At 47.9% G+C, this 27,697-nt stretch overlaps 1 protein-coding gene across 1 annotated transcript; it reads right to left on the bottom strand.

The window, feature by feature from the left end:
* Nucleotides 1–5,457: 5,457 nt before the first annotated feature.
* On the bottom strand, nucleotides 5,458–27,422 carry CLDN3 (claudin 3). Its single transcript, XM_002817859.5, has 2 exons — nucleotides 27,247–27,422; nucleotides 5,458–7,298 (listed from the first exon to the last, which is right to left on the bottom strand). Exon 2 carries the CDS (start codon nucleotides 6,511–6,513, stop codon nucleotides 5,851–5,853), a length of 663 nt encoding a protein of 220 aa, XP_002817905.1. The 5' UTR covers nucleotides 6,514–7,298; nucleotides 27,247–27,422; the 3' UTR covers nucleotides 5,458–5,850.
* Between the last annotated feature and the right edge of the window lie 275 nt (nucleotides 27,423–27,697).

Raw genomic sequence — 27,697 nt, 5'->3', positions numbered from 1 at the left:
GCCCCGCCCTCTCCTCTCTCTCCCCTTCTCTCTCCTCTCTCTCTCCCATCCTTCTGTCTTTCTCCTTTTTCTTTTTGAGATGGAATTTTGTTCTTGTTGCCAGGCTGGAGTGCAATGGCGTGGTCTCGGCTCACTGCAACCTCTGCCTCCCAGGTTCAAGCAATTCTCCTGCCTCAGCCTCCCAAGTAGCTGGGATTACAGGAGTCTGCCACCACGCCCGGCTAATTTTTGTATTTTTAGTAGGACGGGGTTTCACCATGTTGGCCAGGCTGGTCTCGAACTCCTGACCTCAGGTGATCTGCCCGCCTCGGCCTCCCAAAGTGCTGGGATTACAGGCGTGAGCCACCGTACCCGGCCGTCCCCTCCTCTCCCCTCCCCTCCCCTTTCCTTTCTTTGTCTTGCTGTGTCACCCAGGCTGAAGTGCAGTGGTACCATCATTGCGCACTGCAGCCTCAAACTCCTTGGCTCAAGCAATCCTCTTGCTTCAGCCTCCCTAGTAGCTGGGACTACAAGCATGCACCACCACGCCCGGGTAATTTTTAATTTTTTTGTAGGGTTGAGGTCTTGCTATGTTGCCCAGGCTGCCTGCACCCCCTTTCTCAAACTCTCTCCAGGACCCATCTACATCAATCATCCCTGGTGCCTGCATAATCAGTTTCACTCTCCCTGCCTCCCTCCACAGAGACTAGAAGAGCAGTTCCCAAAGGTAAATCTGCTGGGGAGAGAGTAATCCATACACCCAGTCCTTTCCTAGAATCTTACAGAGACTGACCAAGCAAAGCTACACTTACTATTATAAAGCAAAGGTAAATTTTTTTTTTTTTTTTTGAGATGGAGTCTTACTCTGTCACCCAGGCTGGAGTGCAGTGGCGCGATCTCGGCTCACTGCAAGCTCCACCTCCCGGGTTCACGCCATTCTCCTGTCTCAGCCTCCCTAGTAGCTGGGACTACAGGCGCCCGCCACCACGCTCGGCTAATTTTTTGTTTTTGTATTTTTAGTAGAGACGTGGTTTCACCATGTTAGCCAGGATGGTCTTGATCTCCTGACTTTGTGATCCACCCGCCTCGCCCTCCCAAAGTGCTGGGAGTATAGGCGTGAGCCACTACATGCCTGGCCTTTTTTTTTTTGAGCCAGAGTTTCTCTCTTGTCGCCCAGGCTTGAGTGCAGTGGTTCAATCTTGACTCACTGCAACCTCTGCCTCCTGGGTTCAAGCGATTCTCTTGCCTCAGCCTCTGGAGTAGCTGAGATTATAGGTGCCAGCCACCACACCCGGCTAATTTTTTTTTTTTTTTTGAGATGGAGTCTTGCTCTGTCGCCCGGGCTGGAGTACAGTGGTGCGATCTCGGCTCACTGCAAGCTCCGCCTCCCGGGTTCACGCCATTCTCCTGCCTCAACCTCCCGAGTAGCTGAGACTACAGGCACCTGCCACCACACCTGGCTAACTTTTTGTATTTTTAGTAGAGACGGGGTTTCACTGTGTTAGCCAGGATGGTCTTGATCTCCTGACCTCGTGATCTGCCTGCCTCCGCCTCCCAAAGTGCTGGAATTACAAGCGTGAGCCACCGTGCCCAGCCAATTTTTTGTATTTTTAGTAGAGACGGGCTTTCACCATGTTGGCCAGGCTGGTCTTGAACTCCTGACCTCAGGTGATCCACCTGCATTGCCATCTCAAAGTGTTGGGATTACATGCATGAGCCACCGCACCCAGCCTTCCTTGCTATTAATAGTAACCCACTTCCTCTTCCTTGGGTCATTAGGGGTGACTACACATCGGTGTTTCTTATCTGGAGGGGAATTTTTCTGGAGTTAAGTGGAACGTTCTACCATGAAATCTAGGCTGTGCGCAGTGGCTTATGCCTGTTATCCCAGTACTTTCAGAGGCTGAAGCTGGAGGATCACTTGAGCCCAGGGATTTGAAAGGGGCCTGGGGTGACATGGTGAGACCCCGTCTCTACAAAAAATACAAAAAATTAGCCAGGTGTGGTGGCTCATGCATGTAATCCCAGCACTTTGGGAGGCCGAGGCAGGCGGATCACCTGAGGTCGGGAGTTCGAGACCAGCCTGACCAACATGGAGAAACCCTGTCTCTACTAAAAATACAAAATTAGTCAGGCGTGGTGGCATATGCCTGTAATTCCAGCTACTTGGGAGGCTGAGGCAGGAGAATTGCTTGAACCTGGGAGGCAGAGGTTGCAGTGAGCCGAGACCACGCCATTGCACTCCAGCCTGCACTCTGTCTCAAAAAAAAAAAAAAAGGCCATGCGCAGTGGCTCACACCTGTACTATAATCCCAGCACTTTGGGAGGCCAAGGCAGGCAGATCACCTGAGATCAGGAGTTTGATGCCAGCCTGGCCAACGTGGTGAAACCCCGTCTCTACTACAAATACAAAAAATGAGCCAGGTGTGGTGGCACGTGCCTATAATCCCAGCTACTTGGGAGGCTGAGGCAGGAGAATTGCTTGAACCCAGGAGGTGGAGGTTGCAGTGAGCCGAGATCACACCACTGCACTCCAGCCTGGGGGACGGAGTGAGACTCTGTCTAAAAAAACAAAAAATTTCAAGTCTCCCCATTGCCCAAATACATGTGCAACCCTTGTTACATGTCAAGTTGCTGGCTTGACCTACAAGTCCCTTTCTTTTCTTTTTTTTGAGACAGAGTCTCGCTCTGCTGCCGAGGCTGGAGTGCAGCGGTGAGATCTCAGCTCACTGCAACCAGTTCATCATGTTGGCCAGGCTGGTCTTGAACTCCTAACATCAGGTGATCCTCCTGTCTGGCCTCCCAAAGTGTGGGGATTACAAGCGTGAACCACTGCCCCCAGCCACAATACCCCCTACTTTTTTTTTTTTTTTTTAAAGACATAGTCTCTCTCTGTCACCCAGGCTAGAGTGCAGTGGTGCGATCTCGGCTTGCTGCAACCTCTGCCTCCCGGGTTCAAGTGATTTCCCTGGCTCAGCCTCCCGAGTAGCTGGGATTACAGGCGTGCGCCACCACACCCGGCTAATTTTTAATATTTTTGGTAGAGATGGGGTTTCACCATGTTTGCCAGGCTGGTCTTGAACTCCTGACCTCAAGTGATCCTCCCAAAGTGCTGGGACTACAGTGCCCACCACCATGCCCGGCTAATTTTTGTATTTTTAGTAGAGCTGGGGTTTCACCATGTTGGCCAGGCTTGTCTTGAACTCCTGGGTTCAAGCTATCCCCCTCTCCCCAACCCCTGCCACGCCTCGGCTTCCCAAAGTGCTGGGGTTACAAACGTGAGCCACTGCTCCCAGCCACAATTCCCTTTCTATGCAAATCTCTTGCACGCATTGTCTACAGCTCCTGGTTTCAACTCTCGCCTCCCACTCCCTTTTCCATCTAGTGTTTCCATTTCCACACCTCTCGCTAAGGTCACCAATGACCACCTGGCTACTGTGAATTCTATAACTATTTCTCAGGTGTCATCTTGCCTGACCACTCCTGCAGCCTCAGACACTGTTGCCCACACCCACCTCCTTGAAACTCTTTTTGTTCTGTGAGTTTCTAGACTGACTTCTTCCCCTACCCTGGTTTCGGTTGCCATCCCTATGCTAACGACTTCCAGGTTTACGAGATCTCTAGACGTCATCCTACTTCCTGGACGTCTCTGCCAGGACGTTCTCCAGACTTGCCAAACTCTACATTTATTTTATTTTTATTTATTTATTTTTTGAGACAAGATCTCCCTCTGTCACCCAGGCTGGATTGCGGTGGTGCAGTCTCTACTCGCTGCAGCCTCAATCTCCTGGGCTCAAGTAAACCTCCCACCTCAGCCTCCCATGTAGCTGGGATTACAGGCATATACCACCACACCTAGCTAATTTTTAAATTTTTTGTAGAGATGGGGTCTCACTATGCTACCCAGGCTGGTCTCGGACTCCTAGCCTCAAGATACCCTCCAGCCTTGGCCTCCCAAAGTGCTGGGATTACAGGCGTGAGCCACCACGCCCTGGCCTCACCAAACTCTATACATTCAAAATGGAACCCATCATCTTCCTGTCTCCTATTTTGGTAAATGGTACCACTATCCAATCAGTGACCTAAGGTGGAAACTCCCAGATTCCAGCCCTCTTTTCTAGATTCTCGCCTCTCTCACCCTGCACATCCAAATGGCTCCCGGGTCCTGCCCACTTTAACAGCCCCCATCAGGTTCTGCCCCCACTCCCTGCCCCTGTCTAATTTCTGGCCACCATGATTTCACTCCAAGATGGCGGCATAACCTGTTAGGTGGTTCCCCTCCTTTATCTTTCTCCTTGAATCCCAGTTCCACAGGGGCTGCTGGAGAGGTTAAAAGTATCTGACCAGGTACTTCGCCTTTCATGACTCCCTACACCCAGAGTAAGGTTCAAAGTTCGTAATTCCACATACAGACTCTCCATGACTTGGCCTTTGCTTGCTGGAGTCCTGGGCTTCATTGACATTTCCTGTCTCCCTTTTTGTTCCATCCAGTCATTTGAATCTCTTGCCCCCACCAAGTCACCCTGTGCCTGGGTTCAGGCCCCTTTTCCTGCCTGAATCTCCTGTGTTTTCTCCAAGGCACCAGTGCCTCTCCACACTGTTCACCTCAACCACTCCTCTGGGGTGTGTGTGTGTGCGTGTGTGTGTGCGTGTGTTTTGTTGTTGTGTTTTTGAGACAGGGTCTCACTCTGTTGCCCCAGCTGGAGTGCAGTGGCACAATCATAGCTCACGGTAGCCTTGACCTCCTGGGCTCAAGCCATCCTCCTGCTTCAGCCTCCCGAGTAGCTGAGACCACAGGTGTATGCCATCATACCCAGCTAATTTTTTTTTTTTTTTTTTGGTAGAGATGGGGTCTTGCTATGTAGCCCAGGTAGGTCTCGAACTTCTGGGCTCAAGCGAGCCTCCCACCTCGTCCTCTAGGACTGAGCCAGCGAGATCCTAACTCAAGTCCCTCTGAGATGCCCCTTCTAAGTCCTCCCTCTTTCCCTCCCTTGAGGATCCCAGGAAGGAGATGGGACCCCTTTTCTCGTCTCTCCCCCAGGTGAGAAGATTTGGCCCGGTTTTACTTTTGGTGGCGTGTTTTATCCAAACAATAGGTCTTTTTGTTTTCTTTTTTCCAATAGGAAATTGCAGTACGGAAGGCGCTCTTTCAGAGGGCACACGGGAGATTCCAAATGTGTCGGGTATTGTGCGGGGTCCGGGCTCCCAGCACAGACCCAGGGGCACATCTCTGCCACCTTCCCCTCCCATCCCCAGCCACGGCGTGCGGGAAGTGCTCATGCCTGCTTCCTAGATTGGGCCTTGGCTTTGGCCTCATAGGCTGTCTTCCGAATCTCCAGGGAGTGGGCGAATGACCACCCCGCCATCACCAAGCTCAGCTTACAACCCCACCTTCCCTCTAAGCTCCATCCGGGAGAGCGAGATCCAGCCAAGGCCGCCCCGAGGGGGAGCTCTGCAGGGAGGTGGAGGCGCTCGGAACAAGGAGACTCCAGCGAGTGCAAAACGAAAGGCTTTTATTGAAAAATATCAAGTGCCCCTTCCAGGGCTGCCGGTCCCTGCCCAGCGCGAGCATGGGGGCAGCGGCCCGATGGGGCTCGATGGGGCGGTCAAGTATTGGCAGGCACCCAGGCCCCGTGCTCCAGAAGGGTGAGGTTTCACAGTCCATGCAGTTTGGTCCCTGGGCCCCGAAGTCGACTCCCCGGCTCGCAAAGCGGTGGCTGCTGGGGAGGCCGCCCCAGTCCAGCGCGGGGGCTTCCTGGCTTCTGGGGGTGGGCTGGCCTCCGAGGCAAGGCTGCACGCTGGATGGCCTGGTGCGCGCTCCAGCTCGCGGTGGTGGTGGTGGTGATGGTGGGGTCTCCCTGCGTCTGTCCCTTAGACGTAGTCCTTGCGGTCGTAGGCTGTGCCCATGCTGGCTCCCGGGCCTGTGGAGCGCGGCGCGGAGTAGACGACCTTGGTGGCTGTGTACTTCTTCTCGCGTGGGGGACACGAGCAGCAGAGCAGCGCGCCCCCCAGCAGCTGCAGCGCCGCGGCCGCCCAGCCCACGTACAGGCCCGCGCCCATCTCGCGCTTCTGCGCCTCGGGCACCACGGGGTTGTAGAAGTCCCGGATAATGGTGTTGGCCGACCAGGACACCGGCACGAGGGTGAGCAGGGCGGCGAGAAGGAAAAGCACGCCCGCCACGATGGTGATCTTGGCCTTGGCCGTGTCGTCCTGCACGCAGTTGGTGCACTGGGCGCCCACCAGCGCCACTAGCAGCCCGAAGGCGGCCAGCAGGATGGCCACCACGATGAGAGCGCGGGCCGCCTGCAGGTCCTGCGGCAGTGCCAGCAGCGAGTCGTACACCTTGCACTGCATCTGGCCGGTGCTCTGCACGACGCAGTTCATCCACAGGCCCTCCCAGATGTTCTGCGACGTGATGATGTTGCTGCCGATGAAGGCCGACACGCGCCACATGGGCAGCGCGCAGCACACGATGGTGCCCAGCCAGCCCAGCACGGCCAGCGCGGTGCCCGTGATCTCCAGGCCCATGGACATGGCTGCCGCGGCAAGGCCCGCTCCACCGGGTGGCTCTGGGTGCGGGGAGACGAGGGGCCGGGGCCGCTGGGCCTGGCGGGAGCTGCGGCGCCCCGACGGACGGACGGACGGACCGGCTGACTCACCGACGGCGCGCGCTAACGGCTCCGCTCCACAAGCTCTCGCCGCGGCTGCGCCTGCACCTGCCTGTGGCTTTGTGGGCGGGCGGCGGCGACTGGGCTGGCCCTGGGCTGGGGCCTGTGCGTCTTAGCTAAGTGCCCAGCGCTCCGGTGGGGGCGGGAGGGGCGGAGCCGCGCTCTCCAGGGCCTGAGGACAGTGACGTGGCCCCTGCCTCCCACCTTCACCGAGCGTCCTGGGAGGAAGGACTTGGCCCTGCGCGGCCCACAACGCCGGGGTAGGGGGGTTGCCAAGGAAGGGCGGGACCTGCCCCAGCCCCCGCCCCTCGGTCCTTGTCCCTCTCTGCTCGGGAATGAATTCTCCGGGGCAAAACCGAGGACGGGATGCGTCAGGGGCTTGGGGTGCAAATCCCAAAGAATTTGACACGGCTTCTCTCTCCTCACCACTTTGGGCGCTTTTGGCACGTGCCGCGTGGGGATGGGGGCGCTGCCAATTACCCCGGAACGGCGGGGTGGGGAGAACCAGGGTGGGCGTGGCCGCCGCTGTTTGCAGGAGCCGCGCACCTGCTGCTCGGCACCTCCCGCACACACGTCGCACAGGCTTAGCCTGAGTCCGGGCGGTGGGGTTGTCCAGCCCAGGAGTTGCTGGGCCCAGAAGCCAGGGACTGCCTGCAAAGGTACCCAAAAGATGCCCTTAAGCCTAACTAAGCTCAAATTCCTCTCCAGCTCTCCCTCCAGTTCCCATCGTTGGCCGTGAGCCTGCATGCCTTTAGCTAAGCTGCTCTCCCCTCCCAGAAGTCCCCCCTCCTCCCATTGAGTCCCCTCCCCTCCCCTCTCCGAGCCCTGTCCTCCCTCCCTTTGAGCCTGAGTCAGGGCTGAGGTCCACCTTAATGAAATGGTGGTGAAAGAGGTTCGATCTCCGCAAAAGTGGGAAATCGGGCAGGACCGAGCACCGTGGTGGCTGACTCCTGTAATCCCCGCACTTTGGGAGGCTGAGAAGGGAGGATTGCTTGAGACCAGGAGTTCGACACCAGCCTGGGCAACATAGTGAGACCCCGTCTCTATAAAAAATTAAAAAACTTGCCAGGTGTGGTGGCGTGTTCCTGTAGTCCCAACTACTCTGGAGGCTCAGGCAGGAAATTACTTGAGCCCAGGAGTTCGAGGCTGCAGTGAGCTATGATCACACCACTGCACTCCAGCCTGGGCATCAGAGCAGACCTTGTCTTAAAAAAAAAAAAAAAAAAAAAAAAAAAAGTTGGGAAGTCAGAAATGCTACCCACAAAGCCCTAGCTGTCACACCTGGACAATCGTTTCCACTTCTTCACCAAGCTCAGAGCCCTTCAGATTTGGCCTTGGAGGTTCAGCCTGGGCTGTTCCTGACCCCATCCTCTCTCTTCCCCTCAGAGCAGCCCTTGCATACCACATGCCTCTGCCTCAGGGTCCCTGCACTTGCTATCCCCTGTACGTGGAACATGCCTGCAGACATCCACATGGCTTACTCCTAACTGCCTTCAGCTTTTTGCTCTCAGTGAGTCTTTCCCGGACCACCCTATTTAAAACTGCAGCTTCTGGCTGGCTCATGCCTGTAATCCCAGCACTTTGGGAGGCTGAGGTGGGTGGATCACTTGAGGTCAGGAGTTCCAGACCAGCCTGGCCGATGTGGCGAAATCCCGTCTCTACTAAAAATACAAAAATTAGCCAGGCGTGGTGGTACACGCCTGTAATCCCAGCTACTCGGGAGGCTGAGGCAAGAGAATTGCTTGAACCCAGGAGGTGGAGGTTGCAGTGAGCTGAGATCACACCCCTGCACTCCAGCCTGGCCGACAAAGCGAGACTCTGTCTCAAAATTAAATAAATAAAATAAAATTGCAGTTTCTTACTCCACAATGGTCTGCCTCCCTTTAATACTTTATATTCTGCTTAGCATTTAACACCATCGGACAATATTCTATATTTTTCTTATTTATGTTTCATTGTACTTAAAAAATTTTTTGATTGGCAATGATTGTAACTACGCGTGACAAACACAGTGATGTTTTAAAACATAGAATGTATAGTAATCAGATCAGGGTAATTGGCGTATTCATCATCTCAAACTTTTATTTCTTTGTGCTGGGAACGTTCAATAACTTATTCATTTATTTATTTATTTTAGAGACAGTGTCTTGCTCTGTCACCCAGGCTGGAGTGCAGTGGTACTATCATAGCTCACTGCAGCCTTGAATTCTTGGGCTTAAGCAATCCTCCAGCTTTAGCCTCCCAAGTAGCTGGGACTACAGGCATATACCACCAAGCCCACCTAATTGTTTCATTTTTTTTTGTAGAGATGGGGTCTCACTGTGTTGCCCAGGCTGGTCTTGAACTCCTGGTCTCAAGCAATCCCCCTACCTTGGCATCCCGAAGTGCTAGGATTACAGGTGTGAGCCGCAGCACCCAGCCTATTTTTTTTTTTTTTTAAACGGAATCTTGCTCTGTTGACCAGGCTGGAGTGCAGTGGTGCAATCTCGGCTCACTGCAACCTCCACCTCCCTGGTTCAAGCAATTCTCCTGCCTCAGCCTCCCAAGTAGCTGGGACTACGGGTGCGTGCCACCATGCCCAGCTAATTTTTGTATTTTTAGTAGAGATGGGGTTTCACCATATTGGCCAGGTGGTCTCAAACTCCTGACCTCATGATCTGCCCGCCTTGGCCTCCCAAAGTGCTGGGATTACAGGTGTGAGCCATGGCGCCCAGCCAATTTTTAAATTGTTTCTTTCTTTCTGTTCCAGTATGTCAACTCCATTGGGACATCTGTAATGTCCCAGAACAGGCAAGAATTTTGCTGTTTTTATTCACTGCTGCATTCCTATTGCCTAGAATGCTGTTGGGTACTCAACAGAGAGTCGATTTAGTGACTTGAATGAAGGGAAGACTTTCTCATGTTCCTTCAACCTTGCCTATCCAGGCTTTCCTACTGGCATAAATGACTGATAAAGGGATACTGCTGTGCTGAGTCAAGGGGGCTTGGTCATCTTATAGGAGTCAAGGGCTCTTCCAGAGAGAAGAGAGACCCCGTTGAGCTGGTCCTTGGGGTTTTTCGGGGTTGCCTCCATATCTCAAATCACAGACATGCAGCCTGTGCCCTCTTCTGTAAATGCCTAAGCCTTGGAGTGATAGAAGAGCAAGAAACATGGCTGGGTGCGGTGGCTCACACCTGTAATCCCAGCACTTTGGGAGGCTGAGGCAGGTGGATCACCTGAGGTCAGGAGTTCGAGACCAGCCTGGCCAGCATGGTGAAACCCCATCTCTACTAAAAATACAAAAATTAGCCGGGTGTGGTGGCATGCACCTGTAGTGCCAGCTACTCGAGAGGCTGTGGCATGAGAATCACTTGAACCCAGGAGGCAGTGGTTGCAGTGAGCTGAGATCGTACCACTGCACTCCAGCCTGGGCGACAGGGCGAAACTCCATCTCAAAAAAATAAAAAAAAAAGAAGAAGAGTAAGAAACAGAATCAGGGGCTCATGGAAACCAGGGTCCTACTTCTTTCAGGAGCAAAGGTCTTGGGCTGTGCCTATTGGGCAGGGCCTGGGCAGATCTGGGAGTGCCAGTCCAGAGGGCCCAGCTGGTGCTGGGTGGAGCTGTTCTAGAGGAAGTTCATATAGCCCAAGTCCTCCAGTAGACTACTGGCTGCTACAGTTTCCTGGTGAGTGGGGGTGGCTCTGGGCCAGAAGAAAAGTAGACCCTCCAGGTGGTGTGGCTGGGCTTAGACTGGGGGCTGAGGCCCAGAGTGGCCCCCACTGCACTGCCAGTTGTGCCTGGATCGGGCACTGCAAGCTGTACTCCTGCTGGCTTTGAGGCTGGTGAAAGTCACGTCGCCTCTCTTAGCCTCAGTTTCCTCCTCTATAAAATGAGGGAAATGCTGTCTGCCTGACTCACTTCCAGGGTTATGGTGAGAATAGAGGCGATGTTAAGTGTGCTATAAAGCAGAAAACAGCCAGGCAGGGCGTGTATACGTGCAGAGAAATTGCACAGAGAAAGGGTAGATCTGAACTTGAGCCTGGCTTTGCTCTCCTGGGTCACGAGCACTTGAGCTAGTCCTTTCACCACCTTGAGCCTCAGTTTCCCCATTTGTGAGACAAGAGTTATCCTGAGTTGGTTGGGTTTGGGGCTTGTCCCTGAGCCTGGGGGAGGTGGACCTGCTGGGCAGGGCTGCACTGAGATGAAGCCAGCAGGACAGAGCTTCATGCCCAGAGGCCAAACTTCAGGGACTTTGCAAATAAGACTTTGCCTCTGGGCAAACACAGCTCCAATCAGCTTTTTGCTCAATACCTACCATGATTCCTACAATTCAATAATAAAAAGACAAATAAACCAATTAAAAAATGGCCAAAGAAACTGAGCGGACATTTAGAATAGAGAAAGAAGTTATAAAAATGGCCAATAAATGTGACTAGGGGGCGGTATCTCATGGCTGTGATCTCGGCACTTTGTGAGGCCAAGGCAGGAGGATCGCTTGAGGCCAGGAGTTTAAGACCAGCTTGGGCAACATAGCGAGACCTTGTCTCTACTTAAAAAAAAAAAGAAATTAGCCAGGGATGGTGGTGCACACCTGTAGTCCCAGCTACTTGGGAGGCTGAGATGGGAGAATTGCTTGAGCCCAGGAGTTTGAGGCTTCAGTGAGCTATGACTGTGTTACTGCACTCCAATCTGGGCAAGGGAGCGAGACTGTGTCTCAAAAAAAAAAAAAAAAAAAAAAGTCCAATAAATACATGAAAAGATGCTCAACATCATTGGTCATTAGATAAATGCAAATCAAAGCCACAAAGAGATACCACTTTGCACCCACTAGGGAGGCAGTAATCAAATAACAAATGTTGATGAGGATGTGGAGAAATTGACACCCCGATACATTGCTGGTGGCAATGTAAGTGGGGCATCTGCTGTGGAAAACAATCTGGTGGTCCTTCAGAAGATTACATTGCTGGCTCATGTTACTGTATGACTCAGCAATTTTCCTCCAGGAATACCCAAGAGTCACAAAAGCGTATGAGCAGGTCAGACAAAAAAAAAAACTTGTACCTGAATGTTTGTAGCAACATTAAGCATAATAGCCAAAAAGTGGAAACATCCTAAATGTTCATCAACTGATGAATGGGTAAATAAAATGTGGTCTAGCCATACAAAGGAATATTATGCAGCCATTAAAAAGGAACAAAGTACTGATACATGTTGCAACATGAATGAACCTTGAAAACATTGCAGTAAGTGAAAGAGGCAGGACCATCTATTGTATGATTTCATTTATTTATTTATTTATTTATTTTTTGAGACAGAGTATCACTCTGTTGGCCAGCCTGGAGTGCAGTGGCACCATCTCAGCTCACTGCAACCTCCACCTCCTGGACTCAAGTGATTCTCCTGCTTCAGCCTCCCGATTAGCTGGGATTACAGGCATGTGCCACCACGCCCGGCTAATTTCCATAGTTTTAGTAGAGATGGGGTTCACCATATTGGCCAGGCTGGTCTCGAACTCCTGACCTCAGGTAATCCGCCCACCTCAGCCTCCCAAACTGCTGGGATTACAGGCGTGAGCTACCGTGCCTGGCCCTGATTCCATTTATTAAAACATATTCAGGGCTGTGTGTGGTGGCTCATACCTGTAATCCCAGCACTTTGGGAGGCTGAGGTGGGCGAATCACAAGGTCAATAAATTGAAATCATCCTGGCCAACATGGTGAAACCCCGTCTCTACTAAAAATACAAAAATTAGCCGGGCTTGGTGGCATGTGCCTGTAGTCCCAGCTACTTGGGAGGCTGAGGCAGGAGAATCACTTGAACCCAGGAAGTGGAGGTTGCAGTGAGCTATCGCGCCACTGCACTCCAGCCTGGCAAAGGAGACAGACTCTGTCAAAAAAAAAAAAAAAAAATTCTGAATAGGGAAATCTACCAAGACAAAGATTATAGCAGTGGTTGTCAGGGGCTGGGGTGAGGATGTTGGGAGAAAATAGGTACAGGGTTTCTTTCTGCAGGTGGTGAAAATGTTCTACAATTGATTGTGGTAATGATGGTTGTATAACTCTGTGAATATACTAAAAATCATTGACTTGTACAATTTTTTTTTTTTTTGAGATGGAGTCTCGCTCTGTCCCCCAGGCTGGAGTGCAGTGGCATGATCTCTGCTCACTGCAACTTCTGCTTCCTGGGTTCAAGCAATTCTCCTGTCTCAGCCTCCTGAGTAGCTGGGACTACAGGAGCACGCCACCATGCCCAGCTAATTTTTGTATTTTTCACTATATTGGTCAGGCTGGTCTCGAACTCCTGACCTCAAGTGATCCACCCACCTCGGCCTCCCAAAGTGCTGGAATTACAGGCATCAGCCACCGCGCATGCCTGGCCAGCTTGTTTTCTGCTTTATAGCACACTTAACCATCGCCTCTATTCTCACCATAACCCTGGAAGTGTGTCATGCAGGCAGCATTTCCCTCATTTTATAGAGGAGGAAACTGAGGCTAAGAGAGGCGACGTGACTTTCACCAGCCTCAAAGCCAGCAGGAGTAGAGCTTGCAGCGCCCGATCCAGGCACAACTGGCAGTGCAGTGGGGGCCACTCTGGGCCTCAGCCCCCAGTCTAAGCCCAGCCACACCACCTGGAGGGTCCACTTTTCAAATGGATTACCATTTGAATTGGTGAGTTGTATGGTATGGAAATGGTGTTTCAATAAATCTGTTAAAATAAAAACCAGTGTGGTGTTTGGACCTGCAGTGTATGTCTGAGTGTGTCACCTGAGTGTGTGGGTGCCTAGAGAGTGCAATGCAGGCATCTTTTCTTCTTCTTCTTCATTTTTTTTCCGAGACACAGTCTTGCTCTGTTGCCCAGGCTGGAATGCAGTGGCATGATCATAGCTCATCACTGCAGGTTCAACCTCCTGGGCTCAAGCAATCCTCCCACCTCAGCCTCTTGAATAGCTAGGACTACAGGTGAGTGCCACCACGCCCACATAATTATTTTTATGTTTTGTGGAGATGGAGATTTTGCTATGTTGCCCAGGCTGGTCTTGAACTCCTGGACTCAAAAGATCCTCCTGCCTTAGCCTCCCAAAGCGCTGGGAGTATAGGTGTGAGCCACCATGCCCAGCCTGCTGGTGCTTTTTTTTTTTTTTTTTTTTGAGACGGAGTTTTGCTCTTGTTGCCCAGGCTGGAGTGCAATGGTGCGATCTCCGCCCACTGCAACCTCCGCCTCCCTGGTTCAAGCTATTCTCCTGCCTCAGCCTCCTGAGTAGCTGGGATTACAGGCGGCCACCACCACACCCAGCTAATTTGTTTGTATTTTTAGTAGAGACAGGGTTTCACCATGTTGGCCAGGCTGGTCTTGAACTCCTGACCTCAGATGATTCTGCCTGCCTCAGCCTCCCAAAGTGCTGGGATTACAGGCATGGCCACAGTGCCCGGCTGCTTTTTAATGGGAAATGGTATGAAGGGGTGGAGTGGGAGTGAGGCTTGGAGTCTCCAGGCATAATGGACGCCCCTCCTCCACTCCTGAACCTCCTGTCCAGAAGCAACAGCATGACCCGGCAGTGGGATTAGCTGCTCCAGGTGTGGAGCCCTGCAGTAAATGCTGAGTGTCCACGGGGAAGGGGAGCTCTGCACCTGCTCTGGTCCAGGAGGGCTTCCTGTAGGAGACTGAGCAGGAGCTGGGGAGGTGACGAGGTGTGTTTGCACAGAAGGGTGTGTGTGTGTAAGAGAGATTCCAGGAAGCAAAGGGCTAGAAAAAGAGGAATTGAGAGAGCTGCACCCACAGCTGGGAGATTAGCCTGTTCTCTGTCTCCCACCTGGTATCCATCCCCCAAGAAAGTCCCCAGCGCACCATGCCTCTCCCTTACTGCAACTACTGCATTCTCTTCCTCCTGTACCAGCCTGTCCGTCTCCTCTCCCCAGTCGGCAATATCTACGAGGATCAGGATCCTGCAATCTCTAGCATCAGAAGAGATGAGGATTGGCCGGGTGTGGCGGCTCACGCCTGTAATCCCAGCACTTTGGGAGGCCGAGGTGGGCGGATCATCTGAGTTCAGGAGTTTGAGACCAGCCTGACCAACATGACAAAACCCCGTCTCTACTAAAAATACAAAAACTTAGCCGGGTGTGGTGGGCGCCTGTAATCCCAGCTACTCTGGAGGCTAAGGCAGGAGAATTGCTTGAACCCGGGAGGTGGAGGCTGCAGTGAGCCAACATCGAGCCATTGCACTCCAGCCTGGGCAACAAGAGAGAAACTCCGTCTGAAAAAAAAAAAAAGAAAAAAAAAGAGAGATGAAATTGTGTGCAGAACCGTGGAGGAGAGGAGCCTACTGTCTGTGGGGCTTTGGGTCCTCCATTGCTCTGGCTGGGGGACTCACTGTGCAAAGCCCATGGAGAAAGGGGCACTGGAAGTCCGTGCATGCATACTGAGATCCTGAAGAAACATCACCCCTTATCTGGCCGTAGAGTGTGGGTGTCAGTGTGGTGGTGCTGTATGTGTATTTGTGTGTGCGTGTGAGTGTGCATGACTGTAGGTGTGTGTGCAGCATGTGATCAAATCCAGGTAACTGAGCATGACATTTGTGGCTGATTGTGTGCCTGTGTGTGTATCGGTGGGTGTGCAGTATTTGTGTGTGGTGTGTCTGGGTGTGTGGGGATGAGACATGAACAGTAACAATAATGCACGTCACCAAATATGTTTTAGGCCGGGCTCGGTGACTCACGCCTGTAATTCCAGCACTTTGAGAGGCCAAAGAGAGCAGATTACCTGAGGTCAGGAGTTCGAGCCCAGTCTGGCCAACATGGTGAAACTCCGTCTCTACTATAACTACAAAAATTAGCTGGGCGTGGTGGTCCACACCTGTAGTTCCAGCTACTAGGGAGGCTGAGGCAGGAGGATCATTAGAACCTGGGAGGCAGAGGTTGTAGTGAACTGAGATCTCGCCATTGCACTCCAGGATGGGCGACAGAGCGAGACCCAAAAAACAAAACAAACAAAACAAAAACAAAACTAAATATATGTTTTAAACCTTCTTGTCAGTTTCATTTGCTCTGAACTATGTTCCCAGGTCTTGGCCAGAGGTTGCAAACTGCAGCCCAGGGGCAGAATTTTATCTGCAGTAAAGTTTTTTATCTGCCAGTACAAAGTTTTTCTCAAATCTGAAATAGAATGCCTCTAGGTGGGGTATGCATACTTCACTTACTACTGGCATTCCACAACTATTCTCTCTTTTTTTCCCTCCCTCCCTCCCTCCCTCCCTCCTTCCTTCCTTCCTTTTCTCTCTCTCTCTCTTTTTTTTTTTAGACAGAGTCTCTGTCGCCCAGGCTGGAGTGTAGTGGCGCGATCTCGGCTCACTGCAACCTCTGCCTCCCGGGTTCAAGAGATTCTCCTACCTCAGCCTCCCGAGTAGCTGGGACTACAGGCATGTACCACCACGCCTGCCTAATTTTTGTATTTTTAGTAGAGATAGGGTTTTGTCATGTTGGGCAGGCTGGTCTTGAACTCCTGCCCACTTTGGCCTCCCAAAGTGTTGGGATTACAGGCATGAATCACTGCACCCACTCTCTGTTTTCTTAAAAATAAAAAAAAGTTCTGAACTGAGATAAAACACACCTATTCTCTTTTGTGTTTTAATTAAATTCTTAATTTTGAGAGATTTGTAAATTTACCAGCAATTGTTAAAAAAAAAAGAAACAGATCCTGTAACCTTTACCTGGTTTTCCCCAATGATAATAACATCTTGGAAAATTGTAGTATGATATTACCAGCCAGGTAATTGTATTGTCAGGATATTGACAATAGTAAGATATAGAATTTTCCTTCTCCGTAAGGATCCCTCCTGTTCCTCTTTTATAGCCATATCTACTTCCCCCCTAACTCAACCCCACTCGGGAGGTGGAGGTTGCAGTGAGCCGAGATGGCAGGAGATCGAGACCATCCTGGCTAACACGGTGAAACTCCATCTCTACTAAAAATGCAAAAAATTAGCCAGGCGTGGTGGTGGGCACCTGTAGTCTCAGCTACTCGGGAGGCTGAGGCAGGAGAATGGTGTGAACCCGGGAGGCAGAGGTTGCAGTGAGCTGAGATTGCACCACTGCGCTCCACCCTGGGCGACAGAGCAAGACTCCGTCTTATTGGATTGTTTGTAACACAAAGGATAAATGCTTGAGGTGGATCCCTCCTTTACTTTGATGTGGTTATTACACATCAAAGCCTGTACCAAAATATCCCACATACCTCATAAATATATACACTATGTACCCACAAAAATTAAAAATTAAAAATTAAATATTTAATTAAAAATTAAAAATAAAACAAAATTGTTAGTGTAAATGGTCACAATACGCCAATTAAAAGAGATTGAGGCAAAGTGCAGTGGCTCACACCTGTAATCCCAGCACTTTGGGAGGCCAGGCTGGTCTTGAACTCCTGGCCTCAAATGATCTGCCTGCCTCAGCCTCCCAAAGTCCTGGGATTATAGGCATGAGCCACCATGCTTGGCCTCTACTCTTACTTTTTGGAGAGATTAAACAAAAAATAACGAATGAGGTTGAAATTTGTCAAATGCTTTTCTATGTCAATTGAAATGATGTGATTTTTCTTCTTTAGCTTGTTAATCGCATTGACTTTTGGATATTGAGCCAGCCTTGTATGCCTGGAGCAAACTCACTTGGTCATGGTGCGTACTTCCTTTTGTGTATTGCTGAATTCTATTTGAAAACATTTTGTTAAGGATTTCTGAGCCTATATTCATGAGAGAGAGTATTAGTCTGAAGTTTTTTTTTTTTTTTGTACTGTCTTTGTCTAATTTTGATATCAGGGTAATACTAAATAAAATGAACTGGGAAATGTTCTCCTTTCTTCTGTGTTCTGGAAGAGACTGCATAGAAATGGTGTATTAGGCCATTCTTGCATTGCTGTAAAGATATACTTGAGACTGGGTAATTTATAAGAAAAGAGGTTTATTTGGTTCATGGTTCAGCAGGCTTTACAGGAAGCATGGTGCTGACATCTGCTTGACTTCTGGGGAGGCCTCAGGAAGCTTCCAATCATAGCGAAGGCAAAGAGGGACCAATCACGTCACATGGCAAAAGCAGGAAAAAGAGAGAGAGTGCAGGCCTATGTCACACACTTTTTTTTTTTTTTTGAGTTTTGGTCTTGTCGCCCAGGCTGGAGTGCAATGGCATGATCTTGGCTCACTACAACCTCTACCTCCTGGGTTCAAGAGATTCTCCTGCCTCACCTCCTAAGTAGCTGGGATTACATGTGTGCACCACCACACCCAGCTAATTTTTGTGTTATTAGTAGAGACAGGGTTTCACCATGTTGCCCAAGCTGGTCTCAAACTCCTGATCTCAAGTGATCCACCCACCTCAGCCTCCCAAAGTGCTGAGATTACGGGTATGAGCCACTGTGCCCAGCTGCCACACACTTTTAAATGACCAGATCTGATGTGAACCCAGAGCAAGAACTCATTCATTACCAAAAGGATGGCCCAAGCCATTGATGAGGAATCCATCTCCATGATCCATACACCTCCCTTCAGGCCCCACCTCCAACACTGGGGATTACATCTCAACACGAGATTTGAGTGGGGACAAGCATCCTAACTATGTGAAATGGTATTAGTTCTTCTTTAAACGTTTGGTAGCATTTTCCAAAGAAAATTAGGCCTGTTGGTTCTTTTCTGAGAGTTTTAAAATTGCAAATTTAATTTCCTCAATAGATATAAGGCCATTCAAATTATCTATTTCATAATGGATGGGTTGTTGTAGTTTGTGTTTTTTGGGGGAACTGGGCTATTTTAACTAAGTTGTTGAATTTATGCGTTCCCTTATTCATAGAGTTGTTTATAGTGTTCTCTTATTATCCTTTACATGTCTGTAGGATCTGTCGTAATAGCCTGTGTTTCATTTTTTGTTTTTTTGAGACGGAGTCTCGCTCTGTTGCCCAGGCTGGAGTGCAATGGCGTGATCTCGGCTCACTGCAACCTCCGCCTCCAGGTTCAAGCGATTCTCCTGCCTCAGCCTCCCGAGTAGCTGGGATTACAGGCGCCTGCCACTATGCCCGGCTAATTTTCGTATTTTTAGTAGAGACAGGGTTTCACCATGTTAGTTAGGCTTGTCCTGAACTCTTGACCTCAGATGATCTGCCCGCCTCAGCCTCCCAAAGTGCTGGGATTACAGATGTGAGCCACCACGCCCAGCCCCATGTTTCATTTCTATTGATAAATTGTGTCTTCTTTTTTCTGTTGGTCTTGCTAGAAGTTTGTCAATTTTACTGATTTTTTTCAGAGTTACTTTTTTTCATTGATATTTTTCTATGCAAAAAAATTTCTGTTTTCAATTTCACTAGTTTTTGCTCTTATCTTTATATTTCCTTCCTTCTACTTGCTTTGTATTTATTTGACTCTTGTTTTCTAGGTTCTTCTATTCTTTATTTAGATTTTTTATAAAGATGGAGTCTTGTCTTGCTCTGTCACCCAAGCTAGAGTACAAAGATGTGATCATAGCTTATTACAGCCTTGGACTTCTGGGCTCGGGCAACTTCTTCTTCTTCTTTTTTTTTTTTTTTGAGACAGAGTTTTGATCTTGTTACCCAGGCTGGAGTGCAGTGGTGTGATCTTGGCTCACTGCAACCTCCACCTCCTGGGATCAAGTGATTCTCCTGCCTCAACCTCCTGAGTAGGTGGGATTACAGGCGTATGCCACCATGCCCAGCTAATTTTTTGTATTTTTAGTAGAGACGGGGGTTTCATCATGTTGGCAATGGATTTTAGGCATGAGCCACTGAGTCCGGCCAAACGCTCAGGCAACTTTTGCCTTGAACTTCTGCCTCAGCCTCCCAAGTGACTGGGACTACAGGCATGCATCACCACACCTGGCTTTTTTTCTAGGTTCTTGATGTGACAGATTAGATTATTGATTTGGGACTTTCCCTCTTTTCTGATGTATGCATCTAATGCTATAAATTTCCTTATCAGCATTGCTTTATGTGTGTGCCACCATTTGGATATGTTGTATTTTAATTTTCATTTACTTAAGTGTATTTTTTGAAAATACACAAGAGGAAACCTATGATTTCCTCTTGAGCTATGGATTATTTAGAAGTATGTTATTTGGTTCACAAGAGTTTGCAGATCTTCCTGTTATTTTTCTTTTTTTTTTTTTTTTTTGGGATGGAGTCTCGCTCTGTCGCCCAGGCTGGAGTGCAGTGGCGTGATCTCGGCTCACTGCAAGCTCTGCCTCCCGGGTTCACCCCATTCTCCTGCCTCAGCCTCCCGAGTAGCTGGGACTACAGGTGCCCGCCACCACGCCCAGCTAATTTTTTGTATTTTGTTTAGTAGAAACAGGGTTTCACTGTGTTAGCCAGGATGGTCTTGATCTCCTGACCTCGTGATCCGCCCACCTCGGCCTCCCAAAGTGCTGGGATTACAGGCGTGAGCCACCACGCCCGGCCCTCTTTTTCCGTTACTGATTTCTAGTTAGGTTTCAGTGTGTGACAGAATACACTCTATGTGATTTCAATTATTTTACATTTGTTGAAATGTGTTTTTTGGCCCAAGATGTGCTCTATCTTGGTATATGTTCCATGGGCTCTTGAAAAGGATGTGTATTCTGCTGTTGTTGGGTGGAATGTTCTATAAAGGTCGATTAGATCCTATTGGTTGACAGTATTGAGTTCTATACCTTTGCTCTATTCTGTCTAGTTGTTCTATCAACTGTTGAAAAAAGTGTTGAGGTCGGGCACGGTGGCTGACACCTGTAATCCTAGCACTTTGGGAGGCCAAGGCAGACAGATCACCTGAGATGGGGAGTTTGAGACCAGCCTGGCCAACATGGCGCAACCCTGTCTCTACTAAAACTACAAAATTAGCTGGGCGTGGTGGCACATGCCTATAATCCCAGCTACTCTGGAGGCTGAGGCAGGAGAATCGCTGGAACCTGGGAGGCGGAGGTTGCAGTGAGCCAAGATCAGGCCATTGCACTCCAGCCTGGGCAACAAGAGCAAAACTCCATCTCAAAAACAAAAACAAAACAAAACAAGAGAGAAAGAAAAAAAAAGTGTTGAAGTCTCCAGCTCTAATTGTGGTTTTTTCTATGTGTCTTTTCAGTTATGTCAATTTTTGCTTCACGTATTTTCAGCTCTGTTGTTTGATGTAAACACACAAAGATTGCTATGTTTTCTTGGTAGATTGGCTTTGTAATCATTATATTATGTCCCTCTCTGTCTCTGATAATTTTCTTTGCTCTAAAGCCTACTTTATCTTATACTAATATAGCTACTCCCACTTTCCTTGGATTAATGTTTGCAAACTATTTCTTTTTCCAGTTAACCTACCTATATTGTTACATTTGAAGTGAATTTCTTGCGGACAGAATATAGTTGGGATCTGTTTTTAATTCACTCTTTCAAACTCATTTATTTATTTATTTATTTATTTATTTATATATTTTTGAGACAGGGTCTCACTCTGTCACCCAGGCTGGAGTGCAGTGGTATGATCCTGGCTCACTGCAACCTCTGTCTCCCGGGTTCAAGTGATTCTCCTGCCTCAGCCTCCTGAGTAGCTGCCCAATTAACTTTTGTATTTTTAGTAGAGACAGGGTTTACCACGTTGGCCATGCTGGTCTCAAACTCCTGACATCAGGTGATCTGCCTGCCTTGGCCTCCCAAAGTCCTGGGATTACAGGCATGAGCCACTGCACTTGGCCTCAATCTCTTTTAATTGACATACTGAGACCATTTACACTAACAATTTTGTTTTATTTTTAATTTTGTGGGTATATAGTAAGTGTATATATTTATGAGGTATGTGAGATATTTTGGTACAGGCTTCAATGTGTAATAATCACATCAAAATAAAAGAGGGATCCACCTCAAGCGTTTATCCTTTGTGTAACAAACAATCCAATTATAGCCTTTATTTTTATTTATTTATTTATTTTTTGAGACAGAGTCTTGCTCTGTCACCCAGGCTGGAGTGCAGTGGTGCGATCTCGGCTCACTGCAACCTCCGCCTCCTGGGTTCACGCCATTATCCTGTCTCAGCCTCCCAAGTAGCTGAGACTACGGGCGCCCACCATCACGCCTGGCTAACTTTTTGCATTTTCAGTAGAGACGGGGTTTCACCGTGTTAGCCAGGATGGTCTTGATCTCCTGACCTCGTGATCTGCCCGCCTCGGCCTCCCAAAGTGCTGGGATTACAGGCATGAGCCACCATGCCTGGCCTTTTTTTTTTTTTTTTTTTTTTGAGATGGAGTCTTGCTCTGTTGCCCAGGCTGGAGTGCAGTGGTGCGATGTTGGCTCACTGCAACCTCCACCTCCCGATTCAAGCGATTCTCCTGCCTCAGCCTCCTGAGTAGCTGAGATTACAGGCACCACCATTACGCCTGGCTAATTTTTGTGTTTTTAGTAGAGACAGGGCTTCACCATGTTGGCCAGGCTGGTCTCGAACTCCTGACCTCAAGTGATCCACCAGCCCTGCCCTCCCAAAATGCTGGGATTGCAAATGTGAGCCACCGCGCCTGGCACTTTTAGTTATTTTTAAATGTACAATTAAATTACTATTGATGAGGCCGAACATGGTGGCTTACTCCTGTAATCCCAACACTTTGGGAGGCCGAGGCTGGTGGATAACCTGAGCTCAGGAGTACAGGTTTCAGGTTTCTACAGAGCCTAGCCAACATGGTGAAACTCCGTCTCTACAAAAACACAAAAATCAGCCAGGCATGGTGGTGCATGCCTGTAATTCCAGCTACTTGGGAGGCTGAGGCAGGAGAATCGCTCTCACTCAGGAGGTGGAGGTTGCAGTGAGCCGAGCCGAGATGGCGTCATTGCACTTCAGCCTGGGTGACATGAGCGAAACTCTGTCTTAACAATAACAACAACAAAAACATAACATAAAATTTACCATCTTAACTAATTTTAGATGTACAATTCAGTGGAATTAATATATTCGTAATGTTGTACAATCATCCCCAACATCCATTTCTATAACTTTTTTCATCTTGTAAAACTGAAACTCTATTTCTACTAAACAATGAAGCCCCGTTATCTCTGCCCCTTAGTCCCTGGCAGCTACCATTCCACTTTTTTTTTTTAATTTTATTTGAGGGCATTAGTCTGTTAACACCATTCCACTCTCTATCTCCACGATTAAAATAATTTTTTTTGTTTTACTCTTGTTTTAATCTTTAAAAAATTTTTTAATAGAGATGGGGTCTTGCTATGTTGCTCAGGCTGGTCTGGAACTCCTGGGCTGAAGCGATCCTCCCAAAATACTGGGATAACAGGCATGAGTCACCATGCCTGGCCTCTGCCTCTAGGATTTTGACTACTCTAAATAACTCAATAAGTGAAATCATACAGTGTCTTTTTTTCTGACTAGCTCATTTTGCTTAGCATAATGTCCTCAAAATTAATCCATGTTGTAGCATATGTCAGAATCTCCTTTATTTTCTATTTATTTTATTTTATTTTTTCAGACACGATCTCACTCTGTCACCCAGGCTGGAGTGCGGTGGCTTGATCTCAGCTCAGTGCAACCTGGACGGCCCGGGCTCAAGCAATCCTCCCACCTCAGCTTCCTGAGTAGCTGGGATTACAGGCACATGCCACTGTGCTTGGCTAATTTATTTATTTACTTTTTTTACTTTTTGAAGATAAGGGATTTCGCCATGTTGGCCAGGCTGATCTCAGACTTCTCAGATGATCCGCCTGCCTCGGCCTCTCAAAAGTGCTGGGATTACAGGCGTGAGCCGCCACACCTGGCCTCAAACTGTTTCTTTAACTTTTGAAAATTGTTTAATTTACCTACCTTAAAGCCATTAGATTCTAGGTAAGGCCTGGGGACATGTGGAGTTAGCCACACCCCCTAGCTATGCTGGAGAGTCAGCCCTTATCTGCACTTCTGCCTGGTGTGTCCCAGGCAGCCTCCACACCCAGTACATAATTAAAATCCCTTACTTGCCAAGGTTTTCACCAAAAATAAAAGTTGATAAGAGTTAACATTGTAACATGTAATTAAGACTACTGACGAGGCTGGGTGTGGCGGCTCACGCCTGTAATCCCAGCACTTTGGGAGGCCAGGGCGGGCAGATCACCTGAGGTCAGGAGTTCAAGACCAGCCTGGCCACATGACAAAACCCTGTCTCTACTAAACATACAAAAATTAGCTGGGTGTGGTGATGCATGCCTGTAATCCCAGCTACTCAGGAGGCTGAGGCAGGAGAATCCCCTTGAACCTGGGAGGCAGATGTTGCAGTGAGCCGAGATTGTGCCATTGCACTCCAGCCTGGGCAACAGAGCCAGACTCTGTCTCAAAACAAAATAAAACAGAAAACAAAAAGACTACTGAAGAAACAGTTTTACATGCAAGGTGTGTAAGAAAAGTAAAATGTGTTTTTGGTAAAAAAAAATAAGATCATAAGAAGGCATGGGAATGTGCATTTTTTTTCTGCCTAAAGTGTTAAAGGATTGTTTTAAGTAAGAAAAAATCTAAAGGTTTAAACAAGTTTTGGAAGATTTATAAAAATTAATTGTAACAGATTTTGTGTGTAACATATTGGCTAAAGTTAAAAGGGTATTATTCAGTTTTTCCAGAAACTAAACATTGGAATAGAAGCACAGCAGGGTTTTCTTAGAGCACTCATCTGCTCTTTCACAAAAAAATGTAAAGGGTTATAAAAGGTTCATAAGAATCTTACCTTATAGTTAAACATTAAAATTGGGCCAGGTGAGGGGGCTTATGCCTGTAATCCCAGCACTTTGGGAAGCCGAGGTGGGCAGATCACTGAGGTTGGGGGATGGAGATCAGCCTGGCCAACATGGTGAAACCCCATCTCTACTAAAAATACAAAAAATTAGCCAGGCATGCTGGCGGGCGCCTGTAGTCCCAGCTACTTGGGAAGCTGAGGCAGGGGAAGCTCTTCAACCTGGGGGACAGAGGTTGCAGTGAGCTGAGATCACACCACCGCACTCCAGCCTGGGTGACAGAGCAAGACTCTGTCTCAAAACAACAACAACAAACCCAAACATTAAAATTGGGTAAATATGTCCATAAGGTTTTATTAAAAATTGGGTTTAACATTAATAGTACATTAATATAAAGGTGAAATTTGGCTAATTTGGTACAAAAATCATACAGGAAACATTGTCAAATATAAAATAGTGTTTTGCTTTATTTGGACTATATTTGCATAAATGTGTTATTGGTGTATGTTCCAAAGTTATGGGAAACTCCTATAATTCTAATATTACAGTGTATGTTATTAATAATTATAATTGTTATGTAAAATTTTGTGTGCCACAGAAGTAACCAAATTTCCTTATCATTTGTGGCTTTAATAGTGGCTGTCCTAAGACTTTTTATCATCCACAGACAATTGTTGTCTTATTTTAATCCTCTTTAGAAGGTGGTTTATAATGAACTATAGAACTGTAGCAGGTGTTCTTAAATGCAGGTTTCTAATAACTTTGGAAATTGTAACATTAAAATAGAGGAACCAACTTTCAAAACGCTCATGAAGAGCTGGAATGTTCATACATATCAAACAGAAGTTAACTGAATTAACTGAACCAATAGAAAACTGAAGTAATCTTTTTAACTTTGCTTAAAATGTTGCTGATCTTTTGTTTTGTTTTTCAGAGTCAAGGAAAGTTTTCTTTTAAGCTACTTACAGCTTGTAACAATTGAGTAAAGTATACTGCTATAAACAAAATTTGGAATGTATTTGTATCTCTCTACCTAATTTCTCCAAAATTTAAAAACTAGTTGTGAGTATTCTCAACTTATGGCAATATAGTTATTGCATAAGTGCAATAAGAATCTGTTTTCTTTTGTAACAGGACACAGTTGAAACAATTGGTTATTAAACCAAGGCTTTGACTGGAATGGTGTGTTTTCCTTTAAGGAATTATTATTATTATTATTATTATTATTTTGAGATGGAGTCTTGCTCTGTCACCCAGGCTGGAGTGCAGTGGCATGATCTTGGCTCACTGCAAGCTCCGCCTCCCGGGTTCATGCCATTCTCCTGCCTCAGCCTCCCAAGTAGCTGGGACTACAGGTGCCTGCCACCACACCCGGCTAATTTTTTGTATTTTTAGTAGAGATGGGGTTTCACAGTGTTAGCCAGGATGGTCTCCATCTCCTGACCTAGTGATCCGCCTGCCTTGGCCTCCCAAAGTGCTGGGATTACAGGCGTGAGCCACCATGCCCAGCCCCTTTAAGAAATTAAACTTGACTTATAAAGCCAATAAAAGCCCCATGGGGAACCGGCCTCATACCTTGCCTATAACAGTCCCTGTACAGGGCTACTGACCTGTGGTAAGTAAAGAATGTCACTTTCTAATAGGTCCAGAAGCTGCAAGTTGTCTTGGGACCTCAAGAAGAAAGAAAAGTACCCCACTCTTACGTATTTGAGAGTACAAACCCATGGCTGTGCTGGGCTTTAAAAAAGTCTTATCTAAAATTTCTTCTATGGAACAGAGTTCCATCAAAGCCAATTTTAAAAGACCCTATGTGAAAAATAATTATTCTTGCTGCACTTTATACAAATAATCAGGCCAAGTATAATAAAGCAAATCAGTCTTACCATGATTTGTCTTTAGTAAAAATGGAAAACTGGAGAGAGAAATATTATGCTTCAAGAACTATGGTACACTTGTTATTAAATTCGAGTCTCATTAGTTGTTTTTAAGTTTGTTTCTGCAATTTAGGCTAACCCTGCCTATTCCTGTGAACCAACCAGTGATCTCAGTGTTGCTCAGAAAAAGAAAAGAGGGGTGGGTAATATAAACATCTGGATCAGTATTCTAATTTTGGGCAAATTAGAATTAGCTCACAACCCCATATCAGCTTAGTTCCAACAGTTGCCCACTTCATGAAAAGCCTTCTAATTTCCTTTACTTGGAATAACTTTACTTGTTTTGCTTTACTCTTGTGGAATGTATTGCTGTTATACTCTTTGTGTAGGAATACAGGACAAGCTTACTGAATGTTTTCTTAAATTAAACACTTTTTTTTTTTTCGAGTCAGAGTCTCGCTCTTGTCCCCCAGGCTGCAGTGCAATGGCACGATCTCAGCTCACTGTAACCTCTGTCTCCCGGGTTCTAGCAATTCTCCTGCCTCAGCCTCTCGAGTAGCTCGGATTACAGGCGCTTGCCACTACGTCTGGCTAATTTTTGTAATTTTAGTAGACATGGGGTTTCACCATGTTGGTCAGGCTGGTCTCGAACTCCTGACCTCAGGTGATCCACCAGCCTCAGACTCCCAAAGTGCTGGGATTACAGGCATGAGCCACCACACCCAGCTTCAAATTAAACACTATTTAATCTTCCAGATATAACCTTTTGTCAAAACTCAAGAGTTATGAATGGACCTTACCATACTGGTGCTTTCTGACTGAGCTCCTCTCTACTCTGAATACAAGAGACCCTCATAGGTAGGCAGAAATATCGCCCCTATTCAGCCGGAAGAAGTTATAGAGGATGGATCTTCGTCCCTCTGCAACCCTTAGAATTAAGGGTTCTCTTATAAAAGGGAGGGGGGAAAATGTTGGAGGCGTGTGAACCAGAGCTCCATCTTAAACAGGAGCAGGGTAAAATGAGGCTGAGACCTACCATGCAGCGTTCCCAGACAGGAATTCTATGTCACCAGAGGAGATGGGAGGTCAGCACAAGATACAGGTCATAAAGATCTTGCTGATAAAACAGGTTGCAGTGAAGGAGCTGGCTAAACCTCACCAAAACCAAGACGGTGACAAGAGTGACCTCTGGTCGTCTTCACTGCCACGCTCCCATCAGTGCCATGACAGTTTACAAATGCCATGGCAACGTCAGGAAGTTCCCCTATATGGTCTATAAAGGGGAGGCATGAATAATCCACCCCTTGTTTAGCATATCATCAAGAAATAACCACAAAAATGGGCAACCAGCAGCCCTTGGGGCTGCTCTGTCTATGGAGTAGCCATTCTTTTATTCCTTTACTTCCTTTTTTCTTTTTTTTTTTTTTTGAGGCAGAGTCTTGCTCAGTCGCCCAGGCTGGAGTGTAGTGGCGCGATCTCGGCTCACT

This window comes from Pongo abelii, chromosome 6, assembly GCF_028885655.2.
Source record: "Pongo abelii isolate AG06213 chromosome 6, NHGRI_mPonAbe1-v2.0_pri, whole genome shotgun sequence".
In the NCBI taxonomy this organism is placed as follows: Eukaryota; Metazoa; Chordata; class Mammalia; order Primates; family Hominidae; genus Pongo; species Pongo abelii.
This window is presented reverse-complemented; position numbering and strand designations above follow the sequence as displayed.

Excerpts from the sequence above, each read along its gene's own strand:
- CLDN3 (XM_002817859.5), bottom strand. The coding sequence starts at position 6,513 with ATGTCCATGGGCCTGGAGATCACGGGCACCGCGCTGGCCGTGCTGGGC.